This window comes from Carassius carassius, chromosome 39 (genome assembly GCF_963082965.1).
Source record: "Carassius carassius chromosome 39, fCarCar2.1, whole genome shotgun sequence".
NCBI lineage: Eukaryota > Metazoa > Chordata > Actinopteri > Cypriniformes > Cyprinidae > Carassius > Carassius carassius.
Window position 1 is genome coordinate 2,571,792 of NC_081793.1, and position 20,493 is coordinate 2,592,284.

Consider the following 20,493-nt stretch of genomic DNA (forward strand, 5'->3'; position numbering starts at 1 on the left):
GAAATGTTTTGATTACTTAATTTTAAAATGCTATTTGTTTTTTTTACTAAATGGTGCATTTTTATTTTTAGAGTAAAAAAACAAAACGGCATTTAAATAGAAATCTTTTGTAACATATCTTTTCTATCAAATTAATGCATCGTTGCTGAATTAAGCATTAATTTCTCATATGTATAACATTTTTAATTAAATAGATTAAGTAACGTTACCTTTATTTTTAGGTTTGAATATACACACACAAACAAACAAGTGGCTGTTCACATTTGCCCAAATCTATGATTGGTAGCCTTGCATATATATTTTGGTAAATATATAAATTGAATTTGCATCTATATGGATCATAATGCATCTTTAAGTCGACAAATAATTTGTGATTTTATAAAAAGTGACTGAAAAAGGGACTCTTGCTGAAGTTGTGTCCCAAAGTTCTTTAATATTTATATTTACAGCTACACACTCCAATATTCAATTCGAAATAAATATTTCCTAAATAGAGCAGATGAAATAACATGGATGAGTTGAGCAGGCAACAAAATGATGAAGAAGCCCAGGAATCCACAACTTAAATTCATACAAAAGTACATTTTATTTTCACAAATTAAAAATAAAAATCAACAATAAGTCCTATAGAGAGAACAGTCAAGAGGGAAAAGCAGATTTTCTAATTCCAGTTTGGTTTGTGTGTATGGTGTTGATGTTTCCCAGTGTAGTTAATGTCCTTAGATTTCCGCAGTGTCGGGTGCTCAGCATCTGCAGTCATTTCCTGCGCAAAACTCAAAAGCTGTGAAACTATGATGACTCTAGTGAAAACAGTAGACTGTGAACTATAATCAAAGCATATCCATTCTCTTACACGTTTACATGAGAAGAGTGTAAATAAAGAAAATGAAAATAAAATGTCCAACAACCAGCCATTTCTCAGGGACAGGAGAAACCGTCTCACTCTTCCACCGTCCCTACGCTATTCACATACATCATAAACATCTACAGCATACTATGAGTCTGAGAGCGAGAGATTTCACAGCAGTGGATGAGAATATAATGCCAATGTGTGTCTCGATGGCAAAGAGAATGTGAAAGTGGATGGAAAATAGAAATAATAAAAAAAGGAATATTACAGAGAAAGTAAAAAAAAAAAAAAAAAAAAAAAACCACGATTAAGACAGTTGGGCAGGGAGCGGGAAATAGAAATACAAGTACACACAGGGCACCACTTCCTGTTGAGAGTGCGTGCATCCTAAGATGCAGGAAGCTCACAGGAAGTAGTCAGCGACTGGCTTTTTGGAGGGAATGCCTCTCGTTTCTTGTGGAGCAGCTTCGAATATGATGAACTCTTTCTGCAGGTGCTCGTCAAGCTCCAAGATTGCCGCCACATTACCACATCTATGACAAAGAAAAGTGGAGAAGTAACCATTATGTTTTCTTAATAATACTATGTTAAACAACAAAATCTTGAATTAATTGTAACTTTTTGAATTAGACAAAACCAAAAAAAAAAAAAAAGACTTGTGGTTCAGTGAGAGTCAGTTGTGGATGATTCACTGAGTCTGATTCAAACTGCAGACTCAAAAGATCCAGTTCATTTGCTGCTCACGCTGTGTTTGTTGTACATGTAGGAAACTCTCACATTCACTATAGGGATGTAATTAACAAAAGCACAGCTGAATGCACACAAAGTTTTCCAGACTGGATTTAAAATGATTACTAATAAATACGATTAGATTAATTTAAAACAAATTAAAAACAACAAAACTTTTGTACACTTCAGTAGACTGGAGAAAGACATGGATTATCATATGCCTAGTTTAAATTTATTTTGAAAGTAGCATTAGTTTTCATATTTGTCCCCCAAAATAGGGGGGACTGGCCATTGAGTACACACGTAATGTGTGTTTCGTTCATACTGGAAGCTGGAGTGCGCCCTCAGGCAGAAACTCCACATATGCATCACAGAAGTAAATGATGCTCCAGAAAGTCCCTCATATGGACAAATGCATCCAGCTATCGCTGTAACTGTATAAAACGAAGATATGATGAAACATGAAGACAATAAACTCTCGAATGTGACGATATATGGCTTATCTCTGGTATTTTCATAATAATGATGTATATTTATAATCCATTGCTAACCGACGTAGGTTTTATTACAGTATAGAATATATTTTCTGCCTCATTCTGAGATGAGAAGCAGCATCACATCACAAAAGGATGCATCTGACTGATGTTGTGGAGTAAAACGTACGTATTAAGCGGGGAGGTGTACATCCGATCATGTGGACTGAGTCAATTCAGAAATAAAATGCACAGAAATAACTGCAACGTTTGCAATTCAGAATTGTGGCATCTGTAATAGCTACATGGACATTCTCGTAACTGTGAGACCGAAACACACCTGTAGCAGTAATTGGGAGCAGACCACACAGTGAGAACAGTCTCGTTGAAGTGCCACTTGTAACCTTCCATCACAAGCTGATGCGCTCTGCAAATCATGTCGATGTCGTTGGCGGCGTTGAACTGGGCCACGACGTCACTGCCAAACAGATATCCAGCACCTCTCGGACTGACGCCCCATCCTGTGGTGTCTGAATCAAGGAGACAAACATTCATATAACCACATGCTGATGACGAACAACTTCTCAGTTATAATCTAGAATTACCTTCAGGATCAGACCACAGAAGGTCACACATGGGCCCATCATGAGGCACTTCCTGCTTTCTGTCGATGGTTCTGATCTGGTCCAGAGTCTGGATCGAGGGCGACAGGCCTCCGTGTACACAGAAGATCTGTGGGGACACAAGAAACACATCCACGTCAGGCCAGTTTGGAGGCAGTAAGTGGAACCATGTCAGCAAACCAGCAAAAAGCCTCACTTTGCCGTCAATGATGGCGGAGAGGGACAGGTAGTCGAAGATCTCCGTGCAGTACCTCCATACCGTGACCGAGCCGTATTTTCTCAAACACTCGTCATAAAAGCCGTACACCTGTGTGATCTGTCTAGATTCATGATTTCCCCGGATCAGGGTGATTCTGTCTGGATAACGCACCTGTGAGGATGAACAATTTAAAATAACCATTTTCTATTGGAATATGTTTTAAACTGTCATTTACTTCTGTGATCAAAGCTGTATTTTCAGCATCATTACTCTAGTCTTCAGTCTCACATGATCCTTCAGGAATCATGAAAATATGATGATTTTTTTAAAAATCTAATACCCACTGTATATTCAGATTCAAATGCAAAATTCTCGCAAAATTTTCAAAAAAAAAAATTGTTTTTATTATTCAACATTTTTATCCAGTGATGTATGTTCATTTATTAAAATAACAACCATAACATCTCATTACAAATGTCCTAAACAGTTTGACTGTACCTTCAGGGCAAGAAGTAACAGAAAGGTCTCAACACTGTAAAAGCCTCGGTCCACAAAATCTCCCATGAAGAGGTAGTTTGTTTCTGGAACATCGCCTCCCACCTGAAGAACAACAGATTATTAAATACTAATATATAAACCAGTTTTTAGTAGATTTGTCAGTATAGTCCATTTAAATAAATACCCAGTCCAATAAGAAATGCTAACATGTGATTAGCAAGCTGAAGGAAATAACTGTGCCACTGATTTAATTTTAAACTAACAGTGATTCTGTCCAGTCAATTACAACTAGTAGCTTGTTCTATTTATTCTACACAGGAAAGCTCAACTGTTTGATTAGTTATATTATTGCTAAATGTGAACTATAACTTGGATATTTATCATTTTATGCCATACCAGCATCAAAGGCTACATTCATGGTCAAACTCGAGAATAAGATTTAGCGAAATAATACAAAATGTTAACAAAATTATTAAAAACAACAACAATTATATACTATTTCAAATTAATTTAAAAGTTATAATATTTTCCAGGATGAATGTTTAAAAATGGGAAATTATAATCTGTTACATGCAACTGTAAGGCATGAAGATATAAACATTACAATCGTGATTTTCATAAAGCTGCTTAGCAGCAATGTGTATTGTGGAAAGCAGTATACAATTAATATTGACTTGGCATTTGGTGTAAAGCAGTACCACTGGATAAAAAAAATAAATAAAAAAAACTTAATTTTGGATTTACTTTTGTGTGAAAGAACTCAAGACATACCCTAAACAATTCCTTCAAGTCATAAAACTGTCCATGGATGTCACCACACACCTGAAAAAAAGACAGAGCTATTAACTTCCCATATACACGATCAAAGAAATGGGTCATTATCATTTTAAAGATAAAATCTCAAAATATCTCACAAATGGTCACCAAAAATTTGGTTATCAACATTCTTCCAAATCTCTTCTTTTCTGTCTCCTCTGTGCTCCGTTTGTCAATACTTACAGTTACCGGAGAGTCCACCCTCTGTACGTTACTCTCTTCTACAAGAATCTCTCTGGAAGACACACATTAGGGCTGTATGAGCATATGATCAGCAGTAAAATGCTTTCAAAAGCTCCTGATTGGCTTTGTGCTGGTTGTAATCACCTGGCTTTGGCACACAGGGCTTTGACCTCATTCTCCTTGATGAGCTCACACCTCCTCAGCTGGTCGATCTGTCTGTCCAGATCACTCATGTCACCCATGATGGATCGCTGAGAGACCGTCCGGCCAAACCAGAGAATACAGCTACTGCAGGACTAACAATCTCTCTCTGTGCTATCAGAACAGAGACACACACAGACACCAGATGAAGAGACGTGGACAGGACTACAACCTGTCTGGAGGAAAGAAAACAGAAAAGACATTTTAATATTGTCAACACTTACTATACACATGCTCATTTTTTATGGTCTTCTGTATTTGGTGACTTGAATTGGCATAAAGCTTGGCAAACATTAATAAAAAAGTAAAATAAGTTTCATTTAATATAATGCATTGAATATACAATTTTTTCATTGCTTATCCTACAAAAATACTCTGATATGGAACATTTAGTTAAGAAGAAATTGTGCATTGCTTTACAGCCGAGTGGTTAATATACTTTAATAATCATGATATTGATAAAGATTGAACAATTATTAATATACATAGGAAAGTTCAATATTCATAAAATTAAATGTTCAGACTCCAAACCATTTTTTTCTCACTTTAAAAATGATTTTAAGCTTTACTGTAATGCTTTATAAAACTGCACCAGTAAAAACTCAGTTAGAGTCTATAAGATTGTATGTAAATATGAATGTAGAAGTAAAATTTTATTTTTCCTTGGGAGTATTATTTACATATATTTGTGTTATTATTGTATACTCTGGCACGGTTTCATAGCATTTTTTTCTGTTTTGCAATGGATGATTCTTATTGTATTTGTATTCTATTCTATATTCGATTGTATTCTGATCGTATTGTTCTTGATTACGGCATTAATAATAATACGTGTATTAAAACAGTTTGTGTGTCATTTAATGGTTAATCGTTTCCTTTAAATACAAAGGCTTTCTGAAACCAGTCACAAATGTTAAATGAGAATAAGTAAAATATGAATATTTAATGAATTCTGATTAACAACGTCACAATATTTATGCAAATTAAGTTCCTAAAACGAGTGGATGAGGTCACTGGCCTTTTGTAGAGAAACCTGCAGCAGTTAATCGAGTTAAACAACTCCTGGTTTCAGTCAAACAGCGAATTTAATACACAGTATAACGTTTAAAAACGAATCTGAAAATCTAACTTCAACTCAAATTAGATGTGTCGCCAACTCGTGTTACAATAAAGGCTGAAACATAAGTATTTCTGTTCTGATACGTTCTCAAATGTATTATTTAACGCAAGGATCTACGTTAAACGTAGAAACTGCAGTTCGCTTAACGTTACGGTGAATTAGACTGACACAACTTTCCTGAAAACTTACTGATGGATTAAATAACCTCTTGACGAAAATCACTAACAAATAATCAATCTCAACGATGTCAAGAAACCTGATGTCAAACTCGACCTCAATTTCCAGCTACAAGCGAATCAATCCTGAATTAGCTGCGCTAACTACGTTAGCCTGAGAAGCTAAAGGCCTGAAGAACGAGCTCGAATACACGACTAGTTTACGCTTCTTCACCGCTTAAACCACAACAGAGTTCAAGAAACACACGAGTGAAACGTACCTTTAGTCCCTCCAGACAGACTTGTAAAAAAATAGAGCAATCTAAGGAGAATAACCTCGGTTGGTTTTTTAGGGCTTCCACCCGGTTCGTCGGTCTTTTCTCCCACCACCTTCTACCGGCGTCAAGCGCCTCCTCCTCCGGCGTCTTCTTCGGCTTTTTCGATGAAAGTTTGGAGCATCCGTAGCGTCGTATTACTGCCACCTGCTGTCTTCTTCTTCTTCTTCTTCTTCTTCTTCTATTTTTCCTGGGGTTTGACAACTTGTTGTTGTATTACCGCCACCTCTGGACTGGAGTATACCCACAACTTATATTATCGCTATACTTTTAAATTCTTTTTAAAAGCCCTGTATTCTTTAAAAAAGAAAACAAAATTTGACACATCTTATCAGAACTTCTATGTAAAATATTTCTATAATTAAATATAATTTCATTGGCTTCTACTTGCTCAATAAACCTTTCCCTCTCATTCTTATATTTCTGACAATAAAACAATACATGCTCTACAGTTTCTGAGTTATTTCCAAGACAATACTCACAGATACCATCACCATGCTTTTTCATTAAAAATAATGTACTGTTAAGTCTGGTGTGCCCAATCCTCAACCTGGACAACACCACTTCTTCATGTCTAGTTCTACCTGACCCTGCATTCTTATTTAGGCCTACTTTAGACTGTAAGTTAAAAAGATGTCTCCCACTTGATTAATTTTCCCAACAGCGCTGCCATATTTCAACAGTTCTTGTTTTAATAATCCTTTTAACTTCTGCTTTACTGTGTTTTATGTCAACATCAATGATATCTTTATCTGCTGCTCTTTTGGCCCATACATCAGCCAGCTCATTCCCCTCCACCCCTATGTGTGCTGGAACCCATAAGAAGGAAAACATTTTACCCGCCTTTTGCAACCCACTCGCTAACTGCAATACTTCAAGCAGAATGTCTTTCCTGGCCCCTGAATGGGAATTCTTGATACTTAAAATAGCAGAACTGGAATCAGAAGCTATGACAGATTGTCTATTCCCCCCATTACTTTCTACCCATAACAGGGCAAACCATATAGCTACAAGCTCTGCCGTATATACTGCCAAATCATCACTTAGCCTATTTCCTACAGCCAAACCCAGCTCAGGCACCACATGAGCCACTCCCACTCTTTTATCTGATCTTTTAGATGCATCTGTAAAAATAATCCTGTCATTTCTGTAGTTTTCTGTTATATATCTATTAACTATCCCCTTATCTACTCCACCTACCTGCTTTTCCTCCAACAGCCCTAAGTCCACTTTTAATTCCTCAAAAGTCCACAGGGGAACTGTAGAGTATGGTACTGTCATACAGATATTAAGAGCACCTAAACCCATACACTCAACTTTTTGTTCAATACCCCACCCAAAGCTTTTTACTTTTTTATTTAATCGCTCTTGACAATTTCTTAGGGTTATGTGAGCAATATGATCCTCTCTATGACCTTTAAGATTAGCCCAGTACACTAGGGCCAGTTGATCTCTTCTTAAATTCAAGGGCATCTCCCCCACCTCCACTTGGATGGCTGCCACCGGAGAGGACTTGACTGCTCCACTGCAAATTCTCAAGGCTTGGTTTTGCATTACATCCAGTTTATGTAACAATGACTTGGAGGCTGATCCATATGCTATACTCCCATAATCGAAAACTTACCTCATTAAACCTGTGTAAATTGTTCTCAAAGCTGCACCAGACGCACCCCACTCAACCCCACACAAGCACCTCATCACATTTAGAATTCTCTTACATTTATCAACAATCTTCTGGATATGGAAGGCCCATGTCAACTTCTTGTCAAACCATACCCCCAAGTACTTAAAAAGCTCTACTCTTTCCAGCTCTTTTCCTGACAAGCTAATCTTAAATTCCGGTCTTATACTCCCCCTAGAAAAGAACATAACTTTTGTTTTCTCTGCTGATATCCTAAATCCCCATTGAACTGCCCATTTCTGAACTTCATGCCACCTGCTGTCTCACTTTAACTTACTATATATTAACCCGTTAACTGTCACCTGGCCCCTCGGTGGGCCCCTACGTTTACTTGACTATATTACAATTAAATCCTAATCTGATCATGACTAACTATATATCTTTGGAAAGGTCTAAGACTCCTAAATATATATTTTACCAAGGTTTTTTTTTTTTGTTAAAAATTATGTAGGACAATTAATAGTTTAATTTATGGCAAGAGTGCACCTCAAAAACCTACATCATAACAGGAGTTCTGCCTTTTCCTCTATCACATTTTAGAAATCATCAGAAATTGTATATCACTTGAAAATTTAAAATCTCAAAATTTTGAAACCCATTTTGAATTCAAACATTTTATTTCTATATTTGTGGAGCTTTTACTCAAAATATTATTTATTACTTGTAGATACAAATCAAATTTTCCTTTTGCCTTCACCTCTGCGAGGTCTTTGCTCACTTGATCAAATCCTCTTTTCGTCCCAGATCTGCTGACTTCCATTAAGTCTTCATGACTACTCAACACTGTTTCTCCAGCAATGACCTTCTGTGTCTGATCACGACGTCCATCAGTTTCAGTGGTCTCACACTCAGTGGTTTGTTTAAGAACTTCATTACTTGTGGTTTCCACCTCCATTTCTTCTTTACTCTCCATTGTCTCACCCAATGACTTCCCTTCTTCTTCCAGGACAAAGGCATCAGCTGATACACATTGTGCAGGTCCTTTATATTCTGCATCACCAGTTTCTTCTGTTGAAGGTCTTGCCAAAGATTCTGTTTCTTGTACTACGTTAACTTCTCTTTCTAACATATCCTTCAAGACTTGATTTGTTATTCCTTCTACATACTCTAAAGCGGCCTCCAGGATCTCCTGCTCTTCTGTGCATCGCTCTGATACACCCTGCAGATGTACAGTTTCCTCCAGAAACACTGCTGGACTCAAAGACCTTGTTAATACAGGTTTCACATCTGTTTGCTCCTCTGCAAGATGTTTAATCTCTGCGGTTCCAGCGATTGAAACCCATTTTAAATTCAAACATTGTATTACCATGAAAATGGTACATCAACATCATGTTACAAAATGTTTGAATTATAAAAATGTAGGTTTGGATCATGCACTTTCAAGTCTTTGTTCAAAAATGAGAGTGACCGTTATCAGGTTAATTAAATCTGTCCTTCCAGTTCTCCTTAGAAAATCAAACAAATATTTTCCTCCTGACATTCATCACATAGTGCTGTCGTGAGTTTTCCTATAAAACAAAGTGTGTTGGTCTTAATGAGCATTCATTCATTTTGTGTTTCTTTAGTTATTTGCAGTGCGTTAACGCCATCTACCGGACACTTGTGGTAACGGCAGGTTTGGTGTACACTTTCTATTTTCATGTTGTATTCTCGTTTGGAACGAGATTAGTGTTCAGTTAGTACATGACTTTTCCAGAGCGAGTTGTACTCCGTGTTGTGTAAATTCTGCTGTCAAGTTTCTTCAAACTACATTCAGTTGTGTTTCCCTTCGGGGGCAATGCCGGTGAGTAACACTGTGTGTAATATAAGGCGTTTTATATTAGTCTTTTCTTTAAGATGTGGAGGAAGAAAATTAACGTGTTGCCACGAAGTGTAGATTCCTCTGTTTCCCGTGTAATGGTAGCCCATGCTTAGTAGAAAACGATGTATGTGTTGCATTTGGTTTTGGAAATGATTGAAGAAGGCAATTTGAGTTAATAGGTACTTTTATTTGTGTTTACAGTTTTACAGCTTGTTTTTTGCACTGCTGTGTGTAAAATAAAGGAGAGGAGAAAAAGGACTTTGGGATAAAGCATCATCTCTTTTCTTTGTTCACCTCACCTGGCTGTTTATACGCGCTGGATAGCTAAATACGCATACGTTTAGTGAGGCCAGTACACAAAGAGTTATGTTTAGCTATATATTATGTCTGTTTATTATGACTTGTTACTTTTATTTATTTCTCTTATAACTTTCCATAACTGTCATATTTTGTATCATGTACAGATGTCTCCCTTTGATTTCATTATCCCACGGCTGCTGCCATTTTTGCATAATCTTTTTCCACACAAACTCTTCCCTTCTGTGTTTGTTAATTTAATTTTGACGTCAACATGTTGTTGTTTTTTTGCTTCTTTTGTGAGTCTGTCTCCTTTCTCATTTCCCTGGATGCCCACATGTATGTGATGTTTAATACCTTGCTATTAATATAGTATATAACTCGACTGTACACACACTTAAACTGTCAGATGTTCTTTTGTTTACTCCAGCTTGATGTCTAGGGATATATACAGCCTCTGTTATTAAATGCTTTGATCCATCTGAAAAAAATGTAATACTATCTTTGTACATATTGTCCATATATCTATAATATTCACTGACTATATTTGTACTCCCACTGCTGCCTTGTATTATTAGAAGCTCTGTCCACATTTGTATGTTCCATTGGCCAGATTGTGTCACAGTGTCTGGGTTGTGTTCCCTGGGTTTCCACTAGGTGTCCTCCTTTTCCACGGTGTCTATCATATTATCACTTCCTGTCTCCTTATTTGGTCACCTTCCTCCTTGTTTAGTTAATTGATTGTTCCCCACCTGTCTCCTGTTTTCCCATTATCCTTTTGTGTATTTATACCTGGTCTGTCTGAGTCTTTGTGACGGAGTCCTTGTTGTATGCGTGATACTTCCCTTAGTCTGCTCTTATTGTATGTTCTTGTTCTTGTTATGTTTTTTGGATTTTCTGGTTTTGACCCTGCCTGGACTGTTTACCCCTTTTGGATTGCCCCTCAATAAACATCGTACCTGCATTTGGATCTCTCCCGTGTTTCTTGTATCACTGTACGTGACAGAAGGACTCCGTCCACACAGAGATCCAGCGGTATGTCGATTAACGCTTCTTCCCCAGCCACCGAGCGGGAGGGAAGCAATCGGTTTGAGGTAACCCGCCTGGTCGTGTTTCGCGGGACCAGGGGAGGTCGCCGAGGAGGAGGTGGGCGAGAGGAAATTCAGCACAAGATGGCCGCCAACCCAGCGCCGCTGCGGTGCATGACCACCAACCCCGCACCACGAGGTAAGATGGAAGCCAGCCTCACCCCACAGTGCAAGATGGCTGCCAGCTCAGCACCAACACCCAGGATGGCCCCTGACACCCTTCTCGATTACTTCGAGATGCTATCAAGGATCCTAGATGTTCCCAAGACGGTTCACGTCATGGCTGCTGAGATAGAGCCACAGCACAAAATGGCCACCAGCCCAGCGCCACAGCACAAGATGGCCGCCAGCCCAGCGCCACAGCACAAGATGGCCGCCAGCCCAGCGCCACAGCACAAGATGGCCGCCAGCCCAGCGCCACAGCACAAGATGGCCGCCAGCCCAGCGCCACAGCACAAGATGGCCGCCAGCCCAGCGCCACAGCACAAGATGGCTGCCAGCCCAGAGCCACAGCACAAGATGGCTGCCAGCCTAGACCGGTGACCGAGGCCGTTCCGGAGGCCGAGGCGGTGACCGATTCCGTTCCGGAGGCCGAGGCAGTGACCGATGCCGAGGCGGTGCCCGATGCCGCTCCGGAGGCCGAGGCGGTGCCCGATGCCGCTCCGGAGGCCGAGGCGGTGCCCGATGCCGCTCCGGAGGCCGAGGCGGTGCCCGATGCCGCTCCGGAGGCCGAGGCGGTGCCCGATGCCGCTCCGGAGGCCGAGGCGGTGCCCGATGCCGCTCCGGAGGCCGAGGCGGTGCCCGATGCCGCTCCGGAGGCCGTCGCCGTTCCGGAGGCCCAGGCGGTGCCCGATGCCGAGGCGGTGTCCGTCGCCGTTCGGGAGGCCGAGGCGGTGCCCGAGGCCGCTTCCGAGGCTGTTACCGAGGCGGTGCCCGAGGCCGTTCCAGAGGCGGTGCCCGAAGCCGGGGCGTCTCACGTCTCCACAGGCAGTCCAAAGTCGAGTCAGGTGTTCATGGACCCTCCTGAGTCAGGGTTAGTCACCGTTGACCCTCCAGAGTCGAGTCAGGTTCCAGTTGACCCTCCAGAGTCGAGTCAGGTTCCAGTTGACCCTCCAGAGTCGAGTGAGGTTCCAGTTGACCTTCCAGAGGCTAGTCAGGTGCTTGTGGACCCTCCAGGGTCAGGGCCAGTCACCGATGACCCTCCAGGGTCAGGGCCAGTCACCGATGACCCTCCAGGGTCAGGGCCAGTCATCGTGGACCTTTCAGAGTCAGGTCAAGTCACTGATGACCTTCCAGAGCAGGGGCTAGGTACCATAGATTGTCCAGAGACAAGCTCTGACTACACGGTTGTGGTGGTCTTCCGCTCTGCCCTGGAGGACTCTGGCGTTGACTACACGGTTGTGGTGGTCTTCCACTCTGCCCTGGGGGGCTTCATGTTGTTGTTTTTTCCTTTTGTTTTTGTGTTAATTTCTGTCCCTGTTCCTTTCTGTTAGTCTGGCCCTCCGTCCCTCCCCCTGAACCTCCTCCGGTCCTCCTCCCTCCTGGTCTTCCGGTTTTGTGTTTACATTCTGGTGCCTGTTCCCCATGTTTTTCTTTTCTGACTCTCCGTCCCTCCCCCTGAGCCTCCACCTGTCCGCCTCCCTCCTGGTCTCTGTTTTGTGTCTGTCTTGGAGTGTCTGGGAGCCGCTCCGTAGAGGGGGTTTTCCCATTATCCTTTTGTGTATTTATGCCTGGTCTGTCTGAGTCTTTGTGACGGAGTCCTTGTTGTATGCGTGATACTTCCCTGAGTCTGCTCTTATTGTATGTTCTTGTTATGTTTTTTGGATTTTCTGGTTTTGACCCTGCCTGGACTGTTTACCCCTTTTGGATTGCCCCTCAATAAACATCGTACCTGCATTTAGATCTCTCCCGTGTTTCTTGTATCACCGTACGTGACAGATTGATTTAATAGTCCACACCACAGTACTAGCAAATTCTTTGTAATAGATATCCATTTCTTTAGCTATTAAATCTCTTGTCCAGCCAAAAAATTCCTTTTTCTACCGGAAAGCCAGAGATATGTGACTGTCAGCGGCTTTCTGCTGCCCATAGCGGAATATTGACACATTACAGCCAATGACTGTCTTCTGCCCTCTAGTGGTGGAGTGGTATGTAACAGTGAGCGGCTTACTGCTGCCCTGTAGTGGCGCATAAACATATGACAACCAGAGACTCTGTTATGCCCTCTAGTGGCGAAGTGATATATTAAATTCAAAGTACTTTATTTCCATGATTGTTTACATACAATATTGCAAAATAGTTATACACATAGAAAGTAATGACAAGAAAAAGAAACATACAATATAACAATAATTAATAGTAATAAAATAGAACTAAATGTGGTATGACAGCCAGTGATTCTCCTCTGCCCTCTAGTGGCTAAACGACATACGTGACCTGCTGTGTCTCTCTGCTGCCTCCCAGTGATAAACACTGGCTATGACAGTTTGAACTACAGTCAGAAAGTTTAAGTGCTGCAAAAAAGTGCAATTTTTTCCTCATTTTTTTTTCCAATTATAAATAAATACTCAGTCTTAAGAAAAGTGCATTAGAAATGTTGTTCGCAGCTTGGATTCTTAGATAGAAGCAAACAAAATAGCGAAAGTAAAATAAAATGTTGTGTGGCAGCAATAATAAAAGAATAACTTTCCATAATATTTGCCAGGCTACATAGTGCTTAAATAAGACAAATAAAACAGGTGAAGAATGCATTTGAAAATGATGATGAAATGAAATATATTACTCCTCAACAGGCTTTTTGAGTTTGTTTTTGAGTTCTGCCATCATGAAGGGACTCCCCATACTGCACAAACAAAACAAAATAAAGAACAAAGTTAGCTATTTGTGAAACAACATAAAATGAGATGAATAATTCTTTGATTGACTGATATAACAGGCCTTACCCAGGATGCCTTGGTGGTGTCCATTTGGGTTTAGCTGGCACTTGCTCTTGTTTGACAGAATCCTCTGTTACTGCAACTGACTCTTGCTGTGAAAGACAGTTGTATTACTATACATCTACACATAAAATAACATATATACATATACACTCAAAAAAAAAAATGTATATATAATTTCCAGTCATTTGTATGACAGTTTTACCATAAACTAATAAACTAAATATAAAATAAAAATAAAATATGAAGCATTTATTGAGTGTAATATTGTGCTTAGATTATACAGAAGCATCACTATTTAGACTCAAAGTGTCTGTGTCCAGAGCTGTCATATACCTGTGGTTGTAGTGTTCTCTCTGCTGCGCCTCCTTCTCTTGCTTTCTTCCCAAAATCAGTTTTTCTCAGTACTGGCAGCCCTGCACCCAGTCCTGGAAAACGACCAAGTAATAAACAAATAATGCACTTATTTAAAGTGCTAATAAAATGTTAATATACTTTCCATTTAGATTTTATTTTGGTAAATACCTGGAAGTTTAAATCCAGTCACCCCTTTACTTGGAATAGAGACTTGGATCTTCTGACCACGTGGTGAAGGCTGTGAGACGAGAGGTTCGACTGAGACCTTGAAGAGGAGACTTCTGGGGTCTTTGGGAGGCCGAACTAGGGGATTCTTCACAGCAATTCGAGACTTCTGAATGGTAAAGTCCAATGATGATTCCTCAAATGCCTAAAGATAAATAATCAAGTTTAAGTTTTTAGTAGGATGACATTTTATTTCTATATTTGTGGAGCTTTTACTCAAAATATTCTTTATTACCTGTAGATACAAATCAAATTTTCCTTTTGCCTTCACCTCTGCGAGGTCTTTGCTCACTTGATCAAATCCTCTTTTCATCCCAGATCTGCTGACTTCCATTAAGTCTTCATGACTACTCAACACTGTTTCTCCAGCAATGACCTTCTGTGTCTGATCACGACGTCCATCAGTTTCAGTGGTCTCACACTCAGTGGTTTGTTTAAGAACTTCATTACTTGTGGTTTCCACCTCCATTTCTTCTTTACTCTCCATTGTCTCACCCAATGACTTCCCTTCTTCTTCCAGGACAAAGGCATCAGCTGATACACATTGTGCAGGTCCTTTATATTCTGCATCACCAGTTTCTTCTGTTGAAGGTCTTGCCAAAGATTCTGTTTCTTGTACTACGTTAACTTCTCTTTCTAACATATCCTTCAAGACTTGATTTGTTATTCCTTCTACATACTCTAAAGCGGCCTCCAGGATCTCCTGCTCTTCTGTGCATCGCTCTGATACACCCTGCAGATGTACAGTTTCCTCCAGAAACACTGCTGGACTCAAAGACCTTGTTAATACAGGTTTCACATCTGTTTGCTCCTCTGCAAGATGTTTAATCTCTGCGGTTCCAGCGATTTCAGACACACTTGATTCATTGAATCTGTCCATTGTTCCAACAGATGATTTGCATTCACCTTCTTTGAACTCAAGAAGCTCATGTGACTGTAAAGAGACATTTCTGATCACTGATGATTGATCTTCTTTCATTGTGGGTTCTGCTTCCTCAACTTCTGAACTGATCTTTGTATCAATTGTTTCTTCAATCAGTTCAGTTCTTAGTTCAACATGTTCTTTGTGTGAGAATGTGGTTTTGTCTATTTCTTGATGTGCATGACTTTCTGTTGAACCTAAGGATTCAATTAAGGTTTCAATGTCTTTTTTAGTCTCAACTGCTTTCATGGTTTCCAAGTGCTCAACAGAGCATACGACCACAGCTTCCCTTTCTGCTTGCTCCTCTGCAAGAGTTTGGAGATCATGTAGAGTAGTTTGGATCTCCTCAAAACATCCCAAATCAGTCTCTGGCCCTTTCCTCAATTCTCCTGGGAACTTGAAAACAATTCGATCTGAAACCATGCCTTCAGTTTTTATGGCCACCACAGATGACCCAGTTCCCATTTCTGGAGTATTTTCTGAAGTATCCAGTTTTGAATCCGACAGCAGAGTGTCTTCTAATGTATTAACAGTTTCAAAAAACTCATCCACTAATATGGTCATTTTCAGTTCAACATTTGGTGCTTTCTTTTCAGATAGTTCTTCAGAAACTCTCTGCAGGGTTTCTACTGACTCCATTACTTCATATTTAGTCGTGTCTTGTTTACTTTCTGTGGTGTCTTCATCCTGCTCAGTTTCAAGCAGCACCTCCTCAAGCCCTTCTTTAGAGAATTCATCAATTTCATCAGAATATTTTTCCACTGCTTTCAGCCTTTCAGGCTTTGCAAGGCCATCGGCTTCCTCTGGAAAATAATCCTGCTGTGGCAGCACATCTTGAACTTGTGATTCAGTTCCTTGTTCTTCATCATTCTCAGTTTTCTCCTGGTCCATCTGGTCAACAGTTTGTTTCTCCTTTTCATCAATAGGATGTTCATCTGAATGTTTAAAACCTCCAAAGCCTCCTGTCTCTCCATGATCCATCATGCTTATCTGCCTTTCTTGTTCTACATCTTGTCCATGAAGTTCAGATTGGACGATTACGTCTGTGTTATCCAGATCTTCACTTTCCATTGCACACTCTTCATCCTCAATATTCTGATCACATTCTTCATCTTCATTGTCACCATCATTTTGTTCAAGCTGCCCAATTTCTTCCAAGTTCTGTACAGTTTCATTCTCCTTATCCTGCTCAGTCGCACCTCTAGTTTCAGACATCATCTCCTCAACATCGTTTTTAGAGTTGTAAGCAATTTCATCAGAATATTTTGTTAAATATCCCAGCTGTGGCAGCATATCTTGCACTTGTGATTCAGTTTCTTGGTCTTCATCATTCTCAGTTTTCTCCTGATCCTTCTGGTCAACAATTTGTTCCTCTGTTTCATCAAAAACATGTTCATCTGCATGTTTAAAACCTGCAATGCCTTCTGTCTCTTCTTGGTCCACTGTGTTTATCTGATTTTCCTGTTCTACATCTTGCTCACATTGGACCACAATGTCTGTGTTATCTGGATCTTCACTCTGCCGCAGATCTTGAACTTGAGATTCAAGTTCTTGTTCTTCATCATTCTCAATTTTCTCCTGATCCTCCTTGTCTAAATTGTTCTCCTTTTCATCAATAGGATGTTCATCTGAATGTTTAAAACCTCCAAAGCCTCCTGTCTCTCCATGATCCATCAAATTTATGAGTTTGTCTTGTTCTACATCTTGTCCATAAAGCTCAGATTGGACCATTACATCTGCGTTATCTGGATCTTCACTCTTCTGCAGATCTTGAACTTGTGATTCAAATCCTTGTTCTTCATCATTCTCCTGATCCTCCTGGTCTAAATTGTTCTCATTTTCTTCAATAAGATGTTTGTCTGCATGTTTAAAACCTGCAATGCCTTCTGTCTCTCCGTGGTCTGCCGTGTTTATCTGCTTTTCCTGTTCTATGCTTTGAACAAATTGGACCATTACCTCTGTCTTATATGCATCTTTTCTATTTTTTGCACACTTTTCAACCTCATGATTCTGATCACGCTCTTCTTTATCTTCATTGTCACCATATTTTTGTTCAATCTTTCCAGTTTCCTCCAACTCATGTGCAGTTACACTCTCCTTACACTCATTGTTTATCTGATTTTCATGTTCTACATCTTGCTCACATTGGACCACTATGTCTGTGTTATCTGGATCTTCACTCTTCCGCACATCTTGAACTTGTGATTCAGTTCCTTGTTCTTCATCATTCTCAGTTTTCTCCTGGTCCATCTGGTCAACAGTTTGTTTCTCCTTTTCATCAATAGGATGTTCATCTGAATGTTTAAAACCTCCAATGCCTTCTTTCGCCGCATAGTCCATCATGCTTATCTGCATTTCTTGTTCTACATTTTTTCCATGAAGCTCAGATTGGACGATTACGTCTGCGTTATCCAGATCTTCACTTTCCATTGCACACTCTTCATCCTCAGGATTCTGATCACATTCTTCTTTATCTTCATTGTCACCATCATTTTGTTCATGCTGCCCAATTTCTTCCAAGTTCTGTACAGTTTCATTCTCTTTATTCTGCTCAGTCGCACCTCTAGTTTCAGACATCATCTCCTCAACATCGTTTTTATAGACATTAGCAATTTCATCAGAATATTTTGTTAAATGTAGCAAATCTTGCAATTGTGATTCAGTTCCTTGGTTTTCATCATTCTCAGTTTTCTCCTGATCCTTCTGGTCAACAATTTGTTCCTCTATTTCATTAAAAAGATGTTCATCTGCATATTTAAAACCTACAATGCCTTCTGTCTCTTCTTGGTCCACTGTGTTTATCTGATTTTCCTGTTCTACATCTTGCTCACATTGGACCACAATGTCTGTGTTATCTGGATCTTCACTCTTTCGCAAATCTTGAACTTCTGATTCAAATCCTTGTTCTTCATCATTTTCAGTTTTCTCCTGATCCTCCTTGTCTAAATTGTTCTTATTTTCTTCAAGAAGATGTTCATCTGCATCTTTAAAACATGCAATGCCTTCTGTCTCGACGTGGTCCACCATGTTTATCTGTTTTTCCTGTTCTACATCTTGCTCACATTGGACCACTATGTCTGTGTTATCTGAATCTTCACTCTTCCGCAGATCTTGAACTTCTGATTCAAGTCCTTGTTCTTCATCATCCTCAGTTTTCTCCTGACCCTCCTGGTTTAAATTGTTCTCATTTTCTTCAATAAGCTGTTCATCTGCATGTTCTGTCTCTCCATGGTCTACCGTGTTTATCTGCTTTTCCCGTTCTACATCTTGCTCCAATTGGACCATTACGTCTGTCTTATATTCATCTTTTCTATTTTTTGCACACTTTTCAACCTCATGATACTGATCACGCTCTTCTTTATCTTCATTGTCACCATGTTTTTGGTCAATCTTTCCAGCTTCTTCCAACTCATGTGCAGTTGCACTCTCCTTACACTCATTGTTTGCATATGCTTTTTCAGCCTGAACCTCATCGGATGAATCTGTTTCTTTGTCAACTTGTGCACCAACCATGCGTCTTTCATTGTCTGTATCAGTCCCAGTGGACCACACTACACAATGGTAAGTTTGTTTTTTTGTGGTGTGAACATGAAGTTCATCATTATTGTCGTCCTTGGCCACATCAGTGTTTTCCCACCGTACAGAAGCCACTTGCACTCTGACGTTAGATGGGGAACACTTGACATCTGCACTGTAAATTTGACTTGTTTTCTTCCCTTCATTGTTGCTATTATCTGTCGTTACTTCTCTATTAATCTTGTTTACTGCACTTTTCAAATCAGTATCATCTGTTCTGGTATGAACACCTTGGTTTCCTTCATCGGTGACTTCCGGTCTGAGATATCTTGCAACAGCCCCTGACAGATAACCCTATATGAGCAAAACATTGAAACAGGAGTCAGTGAGCCTACCCTTATGCTACTCATCAAGAGACAAAGATCATATGAGGACTAGACAAACGAAACAGCATGACTGGTATTATACATACAGACTAATCATTATCACAACTTGAAGTGAAGTGAAAGTCATGTATTGCAAAAGAGCAGTAAATTTACTCACCCAAACTGTCCAAATAGTGCGACCAATGCGGTTCACTGAACTTTCAGGTGGATCCATAGCCGATTAAATAATAAAATGAATTGCTGACAGATTAATGAGGCTTTCTCGAAGTTTGGTAGCGACGTCCAGACGTTTTTTTTTACAACATCACTATTCGGACCATTACAAGCACGTCTCCTTTTTATAAGTTACGTCCTTTAAGGGGAAGTTATATTGTTACTGAGTGACGGAGGTCGCATTTGTCAAGTTCCTTGTGCTCATATGTCCGGTATTTTAATGAGGAAGAAGCATTGTGTGAAGCAGCATTGACACCAGCCAATGCACAACACAAGCACAAGCACAAGCACAAAAACTCGCACAGAATTGGTTTGTGGTGAGGAAAGCATAAGAGTCGTCATGTTCAACCACACGTCATTTCTGAGTACACTTCTCTAAATCACACTGGCTGTGTGTCAAAACCTAGTGAACGATCTAAAAAGGTAGCACCTGGCATGCGTGCAGTGTCTCAGTCGTGTGCAGCATTTTTGGACATCATAAGTGAATCTGGCATTTTTGTATTTATGCATTTTTTATTTATTTATGCTTTTTTTTTTTCACTGTGTGAGAAAATTTACTGATTTGAAATAAATCTCACTAGGTCTTGAAATATAGCCATAGTTTCCTGCTGCAGCAGTTACTTCTCCTCAACTAGAGTGTGCAGCACCTCTAACTTCCCTCAAGATATTTCACCATATCAGCTTTAAAGCATAGCTGATTATGAGATTAGATAGTAATGATATTGTTTGTTTGTGGTAGGAAACTAAAAGCATTTTAAGTGTAGGCTCAATGATAATAATAAAATACAACTAATGTGCATATCTGAATATGCACAAGTGATGTGGTTTGACATGTATCTAGCAAGTCAGCTTAGTACATGGACAAAATTAGCCTCTGTGGTGCATTCTT

General features: G+C 39.8%; 2 protein-coding genes across 5 annotated transcripts; both read right to left on the minus strand.

Moving 5' to 3' along the window:
* Window positions 1-567: 567 nt before the first annotated feature.
* On the minus strand, window positions 568-6,281 carry ppp4cb (protein phosphatase 4, catalytic subunit b). Of its 4 annotated transcripts, none has more exons than XM_059530414.1 (9): window positions 6,184-6,281; window positions 4,516-4,748; window positions 4,372-4,423; window positions 4,144-4,194; window positions 3,373-3,474; window positions 2,872-3,045; window positions 2,658-2,784; window positions 2,393-2,582; window positions 568-1,383 (listed from the first exon to the last, which is right to left on the minus strand). In XM_059530414.1, the coding sequence occupies exons 2-9, from the start codon at window positions 4,611-4,613 to the stop codon at window positions 1,254-1,256; spliced, it is 924 nt and encodes a 307-aa protein (XP_059386397.1). In that variant the 5' UTR covers window positions 4,614-4,748; window positions 6,184-6,281; the 3' UTR covers window positions 568-1,253. The 4 variants fall into 4 exon arrangements, with proteins under 4 accessions (XP_059386397.1, XP_059386396.1, XP_059386395.1 ...); XM_059530413.1 differs by having other exon boundaries at window positions 4,516-4,744; window positions 6,129-6,274; XM_059530412.1 differs by having other exon boundaries at window positions 6,129-6,274.
* Window positions 6,282-13,579: 7,298 nt separating this feature from the next.
* si:ch211-136m16.8 (putative leucine-rich repeat-containing protein DDB_G0290503) lies at window positions 13,580-19,846 on the minus strand. The gene is made up of 6 exons (XM_059530416.1): window positions 19,549-19,846; window positions 14,803-19,359; window positions 14,511-14,712; window positions 14,322-14,413; window positions 13,992-14,077; window positions 13,580-13,891 (listed from the first exon to the last, which is right to left on the minus strand). The coding sequence occupies exons 1-6, from the start codon at window positions 19,603-19,605 to the stop codon at window positions 13,828-13,830; spliced, it is 5,058 nt and encodes a 1,685-aa protein (XP_059386399.1). The 5' UTR covers window positions 19,606-19,846; the 3' UTR covers window positions 13,580-13,827.
* Between the last annotated feature and the right edge of the window lie 647 nt (window positions 19,847-20,493).